Source organism: Phlebotomus papatasi, chromosome 2 (genome assembly GCF_024763615.1).
Source record: "Phlebotomus papatasi isolate M1 chromosome 2, Ppap_2.1, whole genome shotgun sequence".
In the NCBI taxonomy this organism is placed as follows: domain Eukaryota; kingdom Metazoa; phylum Arthropoda; class Insecta; order Diptera; family Psychodidae; genus Phlebotomus; species Phlebotomus papatasi.
In genome coordinates, this window is record NC_077223.1 from 101554528 (window position 1) to 101569339 (window position 14812).

Below are 14812 nucleotides of genomic sequence, written 5' to 3' on the forward strand. Positions count from 1 at the left end.
TTTCCAGCATTTTCCCGAATTATTTTGATTAGAAGTTCATTAATATTCTTTTTTTTAAAAATCAAAATCTATTTTTACAGATTTTTAACTCTTTCGTCTCCTTTGGGACACTGGGTACCCATGGAAACAACAATTTTTTTAGACTATCTAGAATCGATAAAAATCCGATTCTTCTGGATAATTACAAACTATAAGGATGTCCAAATCTAGGATATTTTTTACAGGATCCTAATTAACTCCTGAGGTAAGTTATTCTTGGTCAAAAATCGTGAATTTTCGATTTTCTGCTTCCTTGCACATATTGTGACATTTTTCATATTTCTAGACCCGAATAAGGAAAAACCTCTCGGGGCCAATAAGTATGATAACTATCAATTACAGATTACATAAATTCGTAAAACAATTTTTTCATAAATTTTCAAAAAACTTGTTCAAAGTTGATGGGTACTCTCGTCCCCAAAAATCTTGAGGTCAAATGTAAGGTTATCCCGCCAGTGCCCGCCATTTGCTTTTTGACACCAACCTTGTAAGAAAATTCAAGCGGGAGCGAAATTTTTGTCAATATGGCCGATAATTTTGACATTTGGCGGCGAAAGAGATTGCTTTCGGGGAAGTTTTTCCTATTCTTCCAGATTTTAGTGAATTCTGATTGTCCAGGAAGTGTTTTTTTGGCTCTTGAGAAAGCTTAATGTGTCTGCAATAACATCCTGTTGAGAGAAATGTGTGTTAAAGTGCTATTCTGTGAAATATTTTGAGGAATCTGTTGGCAAGCAGGAGCTGGGTGTCCTTTTCAGCACTTCCTGGACACCACACAAGATACTGGTCAATAATTCTTCTTGTTTTAGTGATCAACATTGTAAAGGAGTCGTTTGACACGCAAAAATTATTCACAAAATTGATATTATTGGCTTTGGGAAAATTGAAGTTTGTATCCTTTGCGTTCTTTTGGGGACGAGAGTTCCCATGAGTTTTCCAATTTCCCAGAGGCGGAGAAAATTCTTTCTCTATAAAAGTATCATATTTGACCAGTAAGACTTACAATAAAGTGAGTTTTACTGAAATTCGTTCGCTGGATATGTTGTGGTCCGGAAAGAGTTAAGTTTGTTTCCCTGAGATATCGTACTCTGCTTTGTTCAAACATTATAATTTTATCGAAAGGCATTTTTCTTATTATAATCTCATAAAAAATAAGAATACTTTCGTGTTACTAGTTTCTCAAGAAATCTAAAAATATGAAATAATGACTTTTACCTCAAGAAAGTGCTTGAATCACTAGAAATATTTAAATATTTAAAGTTAAATTTCGTCAAGGGGGAAATACTCGGGGAAATATTTGATTTAAAGGTTGTACAGCCTGTACATCATTTTTAGACACTTCCAAAATATACTTCAGAAAATAATACATCCGATACTTTCTACTTCCTTGACATTATACACTCAAGAAGAATTAATTCTGCTAAATTATCATGTATATTACTAAGTAAGTTAAGTATGGTAATCTAAATAATTTTATTCACTAAAACGACTGAAACCGTTCCCGGATTTTGTTTATATCCGAAATATAGGGTAAGTGTACTAAATTTCGGCATAAGGGAAATGTACCAGCGATCGTCAGTGTATCTTGAATCGGAAGGTTATCCCGCATATCTGAACCCCTAAATAAAATGTATTTTTGAAAATATTCGCTGCATTTTAGCAATGATTTTTAGCGAAATGCATTATGTTGGTTCATTTATGGAGCTCAGAGCAAAAATGGCTAATATCCTGTGGCTAAAGCATAGGATATTAGCCATTTTCGCTCTGAGCTCCACATTTAGTCAATAGAACCAATTTGCTCATCGAGTTTCTAACAAAATTGTTGTTATTTACTTCATTTATTGAATCTCTGTATCAGAGTTTTAGCCAGAAATCCTCAATTCATCATTTTCTTAAAATTTTACACGAGAATCTGTCTAACAGAATGAGGAATTATGACTGATTAAAATGATTTACAAATTCATGTTGGTTGAAAAATGAATAGTCAATGATTCTAATTTCACTATAAATGCACTTTTTTATTTGTCTTGACAAGAAATATTGAAAATAAATTATTTTTTGTGTGAAAATGTTTTGTTTCATCTGTTCCTCGAATCGACACACTTGTTTTCGTGGAAAACTGTGATCAGCACGCTCAGCTGTCATCTTCACGGCTATTATTGGATGTTTTTGTTGTGAAGAAACACTTCACCAGTGAGAGTGTTGTTAAATTTAACAATTTTAGATTTTTTTGTGTGAATATGCAATACATAGTGTAAGAGTGACGAAAAAGCTTCAATGAAGCCATGTAGAGTTGCATCCTTGCATTTATATTACTAATTTCTGTAAATAACAAAAGTGTAAATACACGGAAATAGGTTAATGCATCTCTACTATACCTATTGGAATATAAAAAATTACCAAATAGTGTTTGGGGCTCATATTTTCAGCTAAATATGGAGCATGTCTCTTAACATTCCGATCCGTGGTACACTTCCCTTACTTACATGCAAACGCCAAAGTTTTAAGATTGATAGGGTAACGTGTGGTATTTCTGGACAAGGTGCTTTTCGGAACATAATATGGGTATTTTAGGACACATCAAAAAACCTATAAATATTTTATTTAAAATTATTTTTAAGTTCTATATGAAATATTAAGCTTCTTAGGTATCAGATAAACATAAAACTTCTAAAATTTTATTTAATTTAAAGCGTGAAATACGCGTGAATTGTGAGTGTCACATTTCACTTTTTACAAGACCTTCAGTGTGGTCAATTTTGCGAATGTCAACACAAACAGTGCCTAGTTTTTTCGATTTAAATCACTTTAAAAGTGAAATTTAAACAAAATTTTTATGAAAGGGTAAAGTTTAGAACTTCTACTTAAAGGTAAATAATCAGGCTCGGTGAAATTTATTTGTATAATAGCGACTTTTGTCTGTCCCGAAATACCCAACTGTCCCGAAATATACCACTCTTACTTCTTTACATTTTTTGCTATTTTGTATAAAAAATTATGCATTTGTCAACATTTTTCGATAAGAATCTTATTCTGGATAGCATAAGGAACATAAATATTTGTATCAACTAAGAAAAAAATATATGAGAAGTCGTAAACCTGTTTGAAACTTGAAAGTGCTAAAAAGTGTCCCGAAATACCACACGTTACCCTATGTAATATTTTTATACGAATTGAATATTTAGTTTAGTTACTTCTTAGTAGGAGTGTTGCTTGGAACCTTGTAGAGTAGATGTACATATTTTATAGTATTTGTTTTATCTAAAAATTTTTTTAATACATTTTAAAATTAATAAAAATATAGACATCACTTTGGATAATATTTCGGACACCTTAATTCTCATAGTTCCTTGTCCTTCCGGAATTCTTCCAAAGTCTTTTTCACAGTGCATCCTATACTCAAGGCTATAACATGGAGTAAGCAACATTTTTCTAAAATTCACAGTTTTCTTGGGATAGTCAAAAGCGTATCCTTCAAAAGTGTTTGGTGGTACCCCAGTTTCCTCTAAATGGAAGTGAATGGGGATTTTTAGAAAGTGAAGGAGTGAATGTTTCTTTTACTTTCTTCAATCCTAAAAAAATCTTTTATGAATTCCCTGTTCTTTTGCAACTCTAATTTTTTGATAGTTTTTTAAATGATTTAATAAGTGAAATAATTAAAAATGGGAAAAAATGAAAGGATTTTTTTGATAATATTGTTATTGCTTTTTGTGTTACTATTAATATACTTTCCTTAAAAAAAATATTCTAAAGTTGACTTTTTACTCTATTTTAATCTTTATAGTTACTCTTGATCAGATATAATTTTTTCAAAAAATATTTTAAAATATTTTTGCGGCTGGTCTTATTATTATTGTGGCCACTGTTTTATTCCAGCTAACGTACGTAAATTTCAAATTTCAGGGGAAATTTCCCCGTCTAGCTTTCGATATTTGTGTTCGAAAATCGAAAGTGATGTAACCTCAAAAATGGCGGTTCCGGCAGAAAAGTTTTTGTGAATTTTCGTGAAAAATCCAGTGATAACAATGCAATTAAACAGTGGGAAAATGTGTGTTGCCTTCCGAAGGCACTATTCTAGTGGTCTGACCAGAAAATCCTCATCTGCCAAATATGTTAGACAGCAATTCCTGGACTTCTTCCTCAGCAACAATCACAGGTTTGTGCGATCGAGTCCGGTGGTACCTTTCTGTGATCCCACCCTGGCTTTTGTCAATGCCGGGATGAATCAGTTCAAGGGAGTGCTGTTGGGCAGAGAGACACCCAGGCACAGGCGTGTGGTGAACAGTCAGAAGTGCATCAGGGTGGGCGGGAAGCACAATGACTTGAATGTGGTGGGAACTGATGGGTATCATCATACATTCTTCGAGATGCTGGGCAACTGGTCCTTTGGGGACTATTTCAAAGAGGAGGCCTGTCGAATGGCATGGTCTCTCATTACTGGACCCCTGAGGATCACTCCTCAAAGGCTCTATGTTACGTATTTTGGAGGGAATGAAAGACTGGGATTACCGGCAGATACAGAATGTCGGGATATCTGGAGAAGTATTGGGCTGCCGGTAGATAGAATTTTGCCATTTGGGATGGAGGAAAATTTCTGGGAAATGGGTCAGACGGGTCCATGTGGACCTTGCACAGAAATCCACATTGATCACACTCTGAAGCTGGAAAATCGGGCTCTGTCAGTGAATCTTGGGTTGGCAGATCTCACTGAATTGTGGAATATTGTGTTCATTCAGTACAACAGGGAGGAAGATGGCACAGTATCGAGTCTTCCGGAAAGGCATGTGGACACAGGGATGGGCTTCGAGAGGCTTCTGGCCATTCAACAAGGATCCAGGAGCAACTACGACACGGATTTGTTTATGCCGCTCTTCGACAGCATCGAAAAGGTAAGTTTTCACAGATTTTTCTCATATCGGATTACGTGATTTGACCTTGGTCATCTCTAAAAACGGAAAGCAGGTTTTTCTCAATTTTATTACATTTTATTACGTGCCATTAGTTTCTTCTCCAAGCAAACAACGCAATTTTTAATGCTTTTTTTTCAAATTACAATATAATTAATTTACTAATTTTACATCTAATTACGTAAAAGAACTAATTGCTTTCTTATGACCCTCGTTTACTAATTTAGTTTAAATAATTTAATTATTTTATTTGCATTAAAAGTAAATTAAATAAAACAAAAAACCTATTTTATTACTTTTTTTATCATTCTAATTGTCTTTTAAACAAATAAAAAAATGTGTAAATACCTTCTTACTATATTCCGGGAATTTTAAAAAATCCTGATTTTGAAAAATCAAATATTTTTTGAAGGTTATGATCAACATAACCTCACATTGCAAATAACCTTATTAAAAAAAATTATTAGGTCTTCAGTTGGTTTTAAAATGCATAAAATAGTCTGAAATTGAAGCTATAATTTGACTTTCTAAAGTTCAGAGGGTTCAGAGCTATTCAAGGCCTGAAGAAAATCCTATTTAAAAATATTTTTTTTTACTTTTATTTGTTCAAAAATGTTTGAAATAATTATAAAACATGAAAAAAATCCCTAATAAAACGTTTTTATAAATAGTTAATCGGCAATATTTACATATTTATTTAGCAAGGGTTTTATTATTCGGAAAGTTGAGGTTAAGCCCATTCTAACCTATAAAAAAATCATTTTTCCATGCGAAATCTTAAAATATCTCTCTCAATCCTGTTTCTTATTGCCAACTACAGGCAAGTTCTTCAAATAAGACAGTGTTTGAATGGTTTGAATTAGATTTTTTTACTTCCTGAATTCTTCGACAAATTCCATTTTTTGTAATAATCATAATGAAAAATTCTCTAAATTTATTTCACTTGGGGTTATTGCATTTCACATAAAGTCCTTTACGTTTTAGAAAATATTATTCATATTTGAGGAACTTATCTGTAATTCATTAAAAGGTCATATGAAATGAATCGTAAATTAGATGGTTAAATCACTATGGTTCTATTTCTCAGGAGATTATCGTAATTTTCTAAATAAAATACAATACAGGTTAGAATCAACATAACCTTAAATTGAAAATAGGTTTCTTATATTTTATATATAATAAAAGGATTTGTTTCAAAAAACCGGCAAAGTTTGTTAGTCTAGAAGTCATTATTTTTTAATGTTAGGTTATATTACTGTAGCTCACACGATGTAAAAGTTATAATGTTGGTAATGGGCTTCAGTTTTAGGTTATATCAAGCGAAATTTAAGTAAGGAGTATTTTATCTGCTGTGTAGAAGAATTTTATTGATCCGAAAGAGAGCTACGAGTCGCAATAACCTTAAAAATTTCCTATCATGGAGATTATTTTCTGATTTCACGAATTTTCTTACGTCTGTCTAGAAAATCTGACATTGCCAACTACCCAACGAGCACCAAATGGTAACCGATTTCAATCCAGTTGAAAACGTATTTTCAGCTGAATTCTGGTAACCTTAAAACGACACTCGCGAGGAAGTGCCATTTCCATATATTTGGTTAGCACTTTTTTGTTTGAGAACTACTGACCGATTAGCATATTTTTACTGATCGACTTAGCAAAAATATGCTGAATACGCTGCTTTTTCAGCTAACTGTTCTCGCTGCGTAGTTAATTGTACAGATCACACGGCCAGTTTCTTTTGAGCCTTCTGCTCAAGTTTCTAAGAAGTTCTAAGGAGCAATTTGGTTAAATTTTATCAATTTACAATAAGTTAGGTTATGTATCGCCTAACTTCAAAAATTCAAAGCGGCATATTTTGCAGGGCTGAATCTTTTCATTTTTCTCTAGATAAATTTTAATGAAGATTTTATGAATAATATTTGTTACGATAGGTTTATTTGAAAAATGTTAGGTTATATACTGTCTAACCTCAAAAATAAAAAAGAGGCATATTTTGTTTGGTTGAATATTTGAGTCTGTCGTCTAGTCTGTTAATCTGTATAATCTGTTATGGAAAGGAAAATACTTGAAAGTTCCTTTACAAATTAAAGCAATAAATTCTAACCTCAAAAAGGTGAGGAATAGGTCCTGTCTTCTTTTTAAAAATGTTTGCTCTAGGGCTCTACTTTTTATTTTGTTTAATTTCTCTAAAAATGCAGATTCTTGAATTACTTGAAAATAGAAGATTTTCTTATGGGACTTTATTTTTTGAGGTTAGATCATGAATAACCTCAAATTTCATAATAACGTTTCTATCTACCCAATTAGAGAATCAGGCCTGTAATTTTATTTTGGAAACGTTTTTTTTGTACTGTTTCTCAAGAGAGAGCTTCCGGGTTTATTTATAACCTACAAGGTTTACGGAAATTCCCTTTCTTCTTATTATTTTTTAACTAACCTCTCCTATTTGCTCAAGAAATTTGTTCAATAAAATCCATAAATAACTCAACCTAATCGCGGTATCTCATTGAGCGTGCTTATCATCAATTGCGGCTTCATGGGCTTTATGATCATTCCCGCAAAATACTTAGATTAGACCTCTAATCAGAAGGTTCAAAATGCAAGTGAGGAGTAAGGCAAGAAAGCCAGAGATAGCTGGTTTGTTTATTTTTATTGAATCATATAACGTCGAAATTGAAGAATTCTTGACAAATTGGCCTTGAATTGAGCATCTTTTATTCCTTGGCTTGTTATTCAATAAATGATCACTACACCTAAATTGGTTTTGTTCAATTGATTAAGAAGTTCTTTGGAATTTGCATATTGTTAGGCCGCTAAATGTGAGCCCTATCGGGGTGCTTTCTCAGCCACGGCTGCCACATATCAGTTGGACACAGCTTATCGGATAATTGCTGATCATTCTCGGATGATTCTGGCTTCTCTGGCTGATGGAATGATACCGGATCAAAAGTGAGAGATTTTTTGAGTTTGACAAGAATTTGAGCTGTCAAATTTGAATTTGAATTGTAACGGTTTTCAGTCACAAATTGCGGAGAATTTTGCGGAGAGCTCTGCTCATATCTGAGAGATCATTTTGTCAGAAACGCCTCCTGCATGAGGTTATTCCGCGAGTGGCGGAAATTCTGGGTGATACCTACCCAGAGATGCAGACCCGCTTGACGGATGTTCTGACAATTGTGAGTCATGAAGAGGAGGTTTTTGACATTCTGAGGCAATCAAGTAGTCAGGAAGTTAAGAAGCTCATCAAGGAGTATCCTCATCTTGAGGAACTCGATGTGTTGGATTCCCCGGGCTTTGTTCTGGCCTTTGAGGAGCTCCAGAGGCACAAGCAACATTTCAATGTGGCTTCCAGTGGCCTTCCGATCATTCCCAGTGATCTTCTGTTCAAGTTCTATGATACATATGGGCTCGATCGGGACACACTGGAGCATCTGGCGTGTCTCGAGAAGCTCCACATGGACTTGGGGGCTTTCGAGGAGCACCTGAGAATGTCCAAGAGGAAAACACTGACTTCCAGGAGGAGTAGTATGAAGATTTCACAGCAAGACATTGCGAGAATTCCAGAAACTGACAATTCGCCCAAGTACGAATACACCTACGACCAGGAGATTCGCAATTACAAGATTCCTCCTGTTCAAGCCAAAGTCCTGGCCATTGTTCAGGATCGGGAAGTTGTAGGAAGTGCAGAGAAACTCTCAGAAGGGGAATCTGTAGCGATTCTTGTGGACAAGAGCAATTTTTACTACGAAAGTGGAGGTCAGCAAGGAGATTTTGGGACAATTGTCCTGCCCTGTGGCCAGGAACTGACTGTCAGGAATGTGGAAAATCTCCAAAATCGACTCCTTCACACGGTTATCTGGAAAGATGGGGCAAAAATTTCCACAGGGGACCAGGTAACGCTCAATGTGAATTCTGAGGCCAGATCAGGGAATATCCTCCATCATACAGCCACTCATCTGCTCAATGCAGCTGTCCGGAAGATAACTCAGGGTGTTGTGTACCAGAGATCGAGCTCTGTCACAAATTCAGGACTCAAAATGGAATTTGGGGTGTATGGGGATAAGAAGTTGGATGCTGAGAACATTGAGAGACTCGAAGGAGTTGTAAGAAGTGCCATTGAGAATGAGATTCCGCTTCAGGTCGTAACAATTGATTCCCAAGAGCTCCTGAGGCAAAACCAAGATATTACAATGGTTCCGGGAGAAGTTTACCCTGACAGAGGATTGAGGTTAGTTGAGATTATTGGCAGCAACATAAAATCCCGGGAACTGTGCTGTGGAACTCATGCAAGGAATACCAGAGAACTAGAAGACTTTTGCATCACAGGCGTGAGATCTCTGGGAAGGGCTTCCTACGTGGTGATCGGAGTGGCGGGAAAAGCTGCAGTGAGAGCGCAGGAAATGGGAAAACAAATGGCAGAGGATGTGCAGGTGATCAAGAGAGATCTGGAAACGGGAAAACAGCAAATTGAGCATCTAGAAGCCCGAGTTCACCGTCTAAAAAACGTCCTGCAGCATGGATTTCAGGTAAAATTGAACATTTCCCGAGGGAAAAAATTGAGGTTATGATGAAATTTTGTGGTTTCAGGAGAATCTCACAATTCCTCATGCTGTAAAAGTAACATCCCTGGAGACTCTCAATGGCATCGCGAAGAAGATTCGCAGTGTCACGAGGGAGTCTCTCAGGGAATTTATTGAGATTGAGATGAAGAATGTCTTGGATGACAATCCTCCAAATCTCTCTCCATTTATCGTGCACTTCCTCTCGAGTGCTTCCCTGATGGAGAGTGTTTCTCTGCAAAAGGCCACCAGACTCTGTCCAGATCGCCCCATTCTGGTCATTTCGCTCACGGGGGGAGAGATAAAAGCCCGCTGCTGCGTACCTGAGGTGAGTACCCAAGAAACATTTTCTGATTCAAAAAAAATATAACGATAGGCAAAGGTAAACCCATTCAGTCAATGTACTAGAAATACTTGAGATAGAATGTTCATATTTTACAATTATATTCTTACTGATTAATAGATGATTTTTTTGAAAAGAAAAATTTTTAACCTATTGTGGGGGCGTGGGGAGCCCCTGTCAAACACACGTCTTAATTAAAAGAATTTAAATTCTGTGCATTAATTCACTACAAACTCTATTGATTTAAATAGAGTAACTGTCCAAGAAAACAAATTGGCAACTAGAATTCAAATCAAGAAAGACGCCAATTTTAACAAATTCGTCGGAATGCCGAATTTTCCGTTCGCCATTTTGAGCAAAAATTTTGCATGAACTTCCGCGAAGCGAGAAAAAAACAACAAAATGTATTTCCATCTCTGTCGGACGTTTTTTCCAAGAAATTCAGGGACAAAATTAACTAAAAATCCATTCCCGACAGCATTCGTATAGCAATTGCTCAGAAATAAATCATCTAAAATCACTCAATTTGCGTATGATATATAATACCATGGTAAGGAATGGGTTAATGCGTAAAAAAAATAATAACGCCAAATTGCCTTATTCTGACCCTATTTAAAGTCTAGAGTCCAATAAAATCGGTAAATAATAGTAAACCCATGAATTCTATTGAAGAAAATCTGAAAATTGGAATAAAAATCTAAACAAAATAAATTAATTAAATTTATAAAGGTTGTATAACCATACAAATAAGTTCCAAATAATCGTAAAAAAATATGGAAATGTAAAAATCTAAAAGTTCTAAAACTATTCAAAACTGTGTGAAAGGAAAAAATGAAAATTGAGTTTTCTGGTGAAAATTATATGCACTTGATAATTTTCGCCAATTTAATATTCTACGTGATTATTTAGCTCGTGTTTTAAAGTGTTAATAACTTTCTAGTGCATTTAAATAAAAAAAAGAAACTTACTTCTATTTCCTTTAATTCGTGCTTAAATAATTAAAATATTTATAAAAATAGCGCATCTGTACAAAAAACTCAGTTTTTCCAGTGGAGTTAGACCAAATGATGCCTCTCGATAAAAAACTATTGAGTCAGATTAAGAAATTAAGAAAATAAACGGCATTATAAAATAAAATATTCTAGATGGTTTTTCGAAAAAAAAAAAACAAATTTTTAAAAGATATAAACATTTTTAGTGAATGTAAATTATTTAATTTCACTTTATTTAATTCGATTGAAAAAAATCCGTCTACTTATAATTGTAATACAATTTCAAGTTAATATGGTTACTTTGATTTGATTTAATTTAATTCAAGTTTAATTCAATTTAAGGTAACCTAATGACATTTTGTTTCTCGATGACTTGTGTCCTTTTTCTAAAGGTCGCTAATATGCATTTTGGCTAAGTGTCCCTTTTTAAAACGGCAGTCTAAAATCTTGCCTTTAGTTTTTTTTGCTTTTATTATTTTGTACTGACTCCTAGCTTACATAACATGAGAAGAAACATTTCCACCATTTGGCTGCGGAGCAGGTTGGTCACCAACGCTAAAACGGCGGTGGCCACATAATAAACCTCTTCCCTGTGATTATGTCTCCACTATACGTACAGTTTCAAAGGCAGTTTCATTTTTTTGCTGCTCAAACGCGCCGGAGAGAGCAGTATAATCCCTCGTTTTTTTTCACTCCCTCTCTGGGAGTGGAGTCTCGAGTTGAAGCCTCGAGTGGGTCAGTGAATAGAGTAGTAGCTCTATGACTGCGAGGTCTTGGGTTCAAAGCTGAGCAGCAGCAGAAAATGATTTCTCATGCCATATCGGCTTTAAATTCGTCCAGTGAATGAATGAATAGTAATGTCAATGGTGCATATTGGCAACAAAAGTGAACCGCCTAAGCAATAGAGGCTGGTACGAAAACGAGTTTCGACATGAAAGCGGTACTTCAGTCGATACAAATATTCGCTGTCACTGATCCCAAACACACACCGAGAAGGGATGCTGTGATATAGTAGCGGCACTGATAGCCCACAGAGCTGTGATATTGAGCGGCTACCTGTATCGGGGAATAAGATAGTATAGGAGTGGGGAAGCATAACGTCGGTTCCGAAGAAGACTATTGTAAGTCCAAAATGTAAACTTTACAGGAAAGAGGTTTAAAGTTTGACAGCTGAAATTTATTTTCATTAATTTCACTGCAATTAGTATACTTTCAGCTTTTGAAACTATTTCATCATACTTACGCATTGAATATCTTCTAGTTAACACTACTTTTAAATTAATTATAGCAAAATTGTGGGCAAAAAACTTAATAATTGGGCACGCTGATTTTAAGTTTTTTTCTTGTAACTTTTGCAGGAATATCTTAATCAACATAAAATTTTGTGGGGATATAGATCTGAGGTTTCTGCATCTAATGATACCATCTTTTTATACTATTGTAAGTAGACTTACAATAGTCTTCTTCGGAACCGACGATAAGGGGCCCAATTGGTGGTCTGAATGCATCAGAATATCCGAAATGGAGAACTAACCCCTGGCAAAATCTTATCTTATCTTATCTTCACTCCCTCCCCTCAAAATTTCCGCCTTTCACCCCCAAGAGACTAGTAGTAGTATGAACCGGGTATGAACCGGTAGTGAACCGGTTCATATCCGATAAATAATTTTTTTCCGAAAATCAATTCTGTTACTTTTAAAACTATTTGGGGGGATCTTTTGCGAGATTTATGAATCGGTTCAAATCGGTTGAGAACCGGTAAACGGTAAATGATGCGAAAGTATGTTTCCGGTATAGCATCTAAGTCACGAGTTCGAGCATTTCGCAAAGCCTGGGACGCTTTGCCATCCCTAAAATAAAATAATTTAACTTTTCTTCTAAAATCATTCCTTATTAGTAAAGATTTTTTTCTTATTTTTTAGAAAAAAAAAACACGTTTCCAAAAAAATTGTATGAAATCTTCAATTATATTTTTTTTGCTCACCTGCGTTTTATCGTTTCGCACCTTTCGCACTTCCTTATTTTAAATAAATCTTAAGCCTTTTAAAAATCGATTAACCCTTTAAGGACGATTGGAACACCGGTGTCCCATAAAGAAAAGAATTTTTCCTGACTACCTAAAGTAATTTCCTTCTAATGTTTGTACGTAATAGCAAAGTAGATGATTGAAGAAATGTAGGATATTTTTTGCAAGCTTTTTTTAAGCTCAAAAATGGCGAATTTTTAAATTCTCATATTGAAAATTGATTTTAATTATTTTTCATACTGCAAATTTTTTTTAAGCAAAACCGTTTTGGTAAAAGAAACTGCAATAACTATACATAATATTTTTATTAGGACGAAAATTATCATTCATTGGTATTATCAGAAAAATTATTTTATTTTTTGGGCTATTTTTTTTCGTTATCGTTCATAGAGGCAAAAAATACACCGAATCAGATTCTGTTGGACTTTTCAACGTTAGATGTAGGACGTGTTATAGATTTTGTTTATTATTTTCTTTTTTATTGTTGATTTTCGGTCCGTAAAAAGTGTCTCGTCGTTAAAGGGTTAAATTGAAAAAAATCGTTACATAAAACTTTTTGCTACTTGGGTACATAAACCCACTAATGCTGTGGCTTTTTTTTTTCAGGGGAGTGTTACGAAGGAATTTACCGCGGATTTGTGGCTGCAGAAGGTGGCTCAAGTGTTTAAGTCTCAATGTGCAGCTCCCAAGGGTCAGGATGGTCAGTTAGTGTGCAACATGAAGGGGAAGAAAATCAAATTCTCAGCTGTGGATTCACAACTAGAGACTGCACTCACCTTCGCCAGAGATTATGCATCCAAATTCATGCCTCGTTGATGTCTAAAAAAAAAATAAAGTCTGAGTCTTTTTTGTCTTCTCGAAATTTATTGGCCACTTTTACAAAGCATTTCCCTTTCCGGAAACAAAAAAAAATAATAATCTGGTGAGCTTGCTGAGGCTGCCTCTGAAAACTTTGCACAAAGCACGGAATGCTGCGTCCGGAGGGTGGAGATTTTACGTAGAGCAACTGAGAGCGACTGAGATGAAGTCCTCGAAGGAAATCTGGATGATTCCTTTCTGTTCGGAATCTCGCTGTCTGAAGGCCTCGGTGAATCTCTGAATCTGCACACAGAGCACAATGAATTGGTCCACGGAGATCTCTCGGTGGTTTTTGGGATCGCTCTTGTGCACGAGGAATCGGATAAAGTCCTGGGAGAAGCGGAAGCCCATCTGCTGGAATGCCGAGTTCAGTTCTCCCTCATCAATGTGGCCAGATTGATCGCGATCATAGCTCTTGAAAGCATTTAGCCATTGATTGATGTAGTTGTAGAGTTTGTCGAACTCATTGATGTCAATGGTGCCACTGTGATCCTGGTCAAACATCCCAATCATCAGCCGGCAAGCTGTGTCTGAGAAATTCTGCCCCTTCCCATTCACCAAAGCACCCTTCAACTCCTCGGCATTGATCTTTCCCGATCTGTCTCGGTCAACGACTTGGAAGATTCTCTGGGTCTCTGGATTGATTCCAGGCATTCCCATCATTTGCGGTGGAGCTCCATAGCCACCCTGACCCTGGGGCTGTTGCCCGGGATATCCACCTTGGGGCGGTTGACCCCCAAAGCCACCCTGTGGCTGCTGTCCTCCATAGCCCCCATATCCGCCCTGGTAGCCCTGGAACAATCCGGAAAATCACATGAATCACCTTTTCAGGGACAAACTCTCCAAGCACGTTTTCGACGCAGATTTAAAGCACTTTTCACGCATTTCCCTTGAGGATTTCCTTCGTAATCCCTTTCAGGATACAAGATTAGAAGAATCTGATTCTAAAGAGCTTGATTTACTCACCGGATAAGCCATTATTTCAGAAAAATCTCAAGAACTGCACCCACGAAAACAAAAAATTGTTGACGTTTCTCTCATCAACATCGAATTTCGAACGAGTTGGTGCTCTGGTGGCGCTGTTGTCA

At 35.8% G+C, this 14812-nt stretch overlaps 2 protein-coding genes across 2 annotated transcripts; one reads left to right on the plus strand and one right to left on the minus strand.

Annotated features, from left to right (window-relative positions):
* The first annotated feature begins 3982 nt into the window (after window positions 1-3982).
* Window positions 3983-13728, plus strand: LOC129800447 (alanine--tRNA ligase, mitochondrial). The gene is made up of 5 exons (XM_055844812.1): window positions 3983-4925; window positions 7756-7895; window positions 7966-9472; window positions 9534-9833; window positions 13473-13728. The coding sequence occupies exons 1-5, from the start codon at window positions 4062-4064 to the stop codon at window positions 13680-13682; spliced, it is 3021 nt and encodes a 1006-aa protein (XP_055700787.1). The 5' UTR covers window positions 3983-4061; the 3' UTR covers window positions 13683-13728.
* Window positions 13711-14779, minus strand: LOC129800448 (peflin). The gene is made up of 2 exons (XM_055844814.1): window positions 14691-14779; window positions 13711-14516 (listed from the first exon to the last, which is right to left on the minus strand). Exons 1-2 carry the CDS (start codon window positions 14700-14702, stop codon window positions 13860-13862), a joined length of 669 nt encoding a protein of 222 aa, XP_055700789.1. The 5' UTR covers window positions 14703-14779; the 3' UTR covers window positions 13711-13859.
* Window positions 14780-14812: the final 33 nt, after the last annotated feature.

What these genes read in the sequence shown, in the direction of transcription:
- LOC129800447 (XM_055844812.1), top strand. Translation starts at nt 4,062, where the DNA reads ATGCAATTAAACAGTGGGAAAATGTGTGTTGCCTTCCGAAGGCACTAT. An exon ending in TCTTCGACAGCATCGAAAAG is followed by an intron (nt 4,926 to 7,755) that starts GTAAGTTTTCAC and finishes GCATATTGTTAG; the next exon opens with GCCGCTAAATGTGAGCCCTA. An exon ending in GGAATGATACCGGATCAAAA is followed by an intron (nt 7,896 to 7,965) that starts GTGAGAGATTTT and finishes AACGGTTTTCAG; the next exon opens with TCACAAATTGCGGAGAATTT.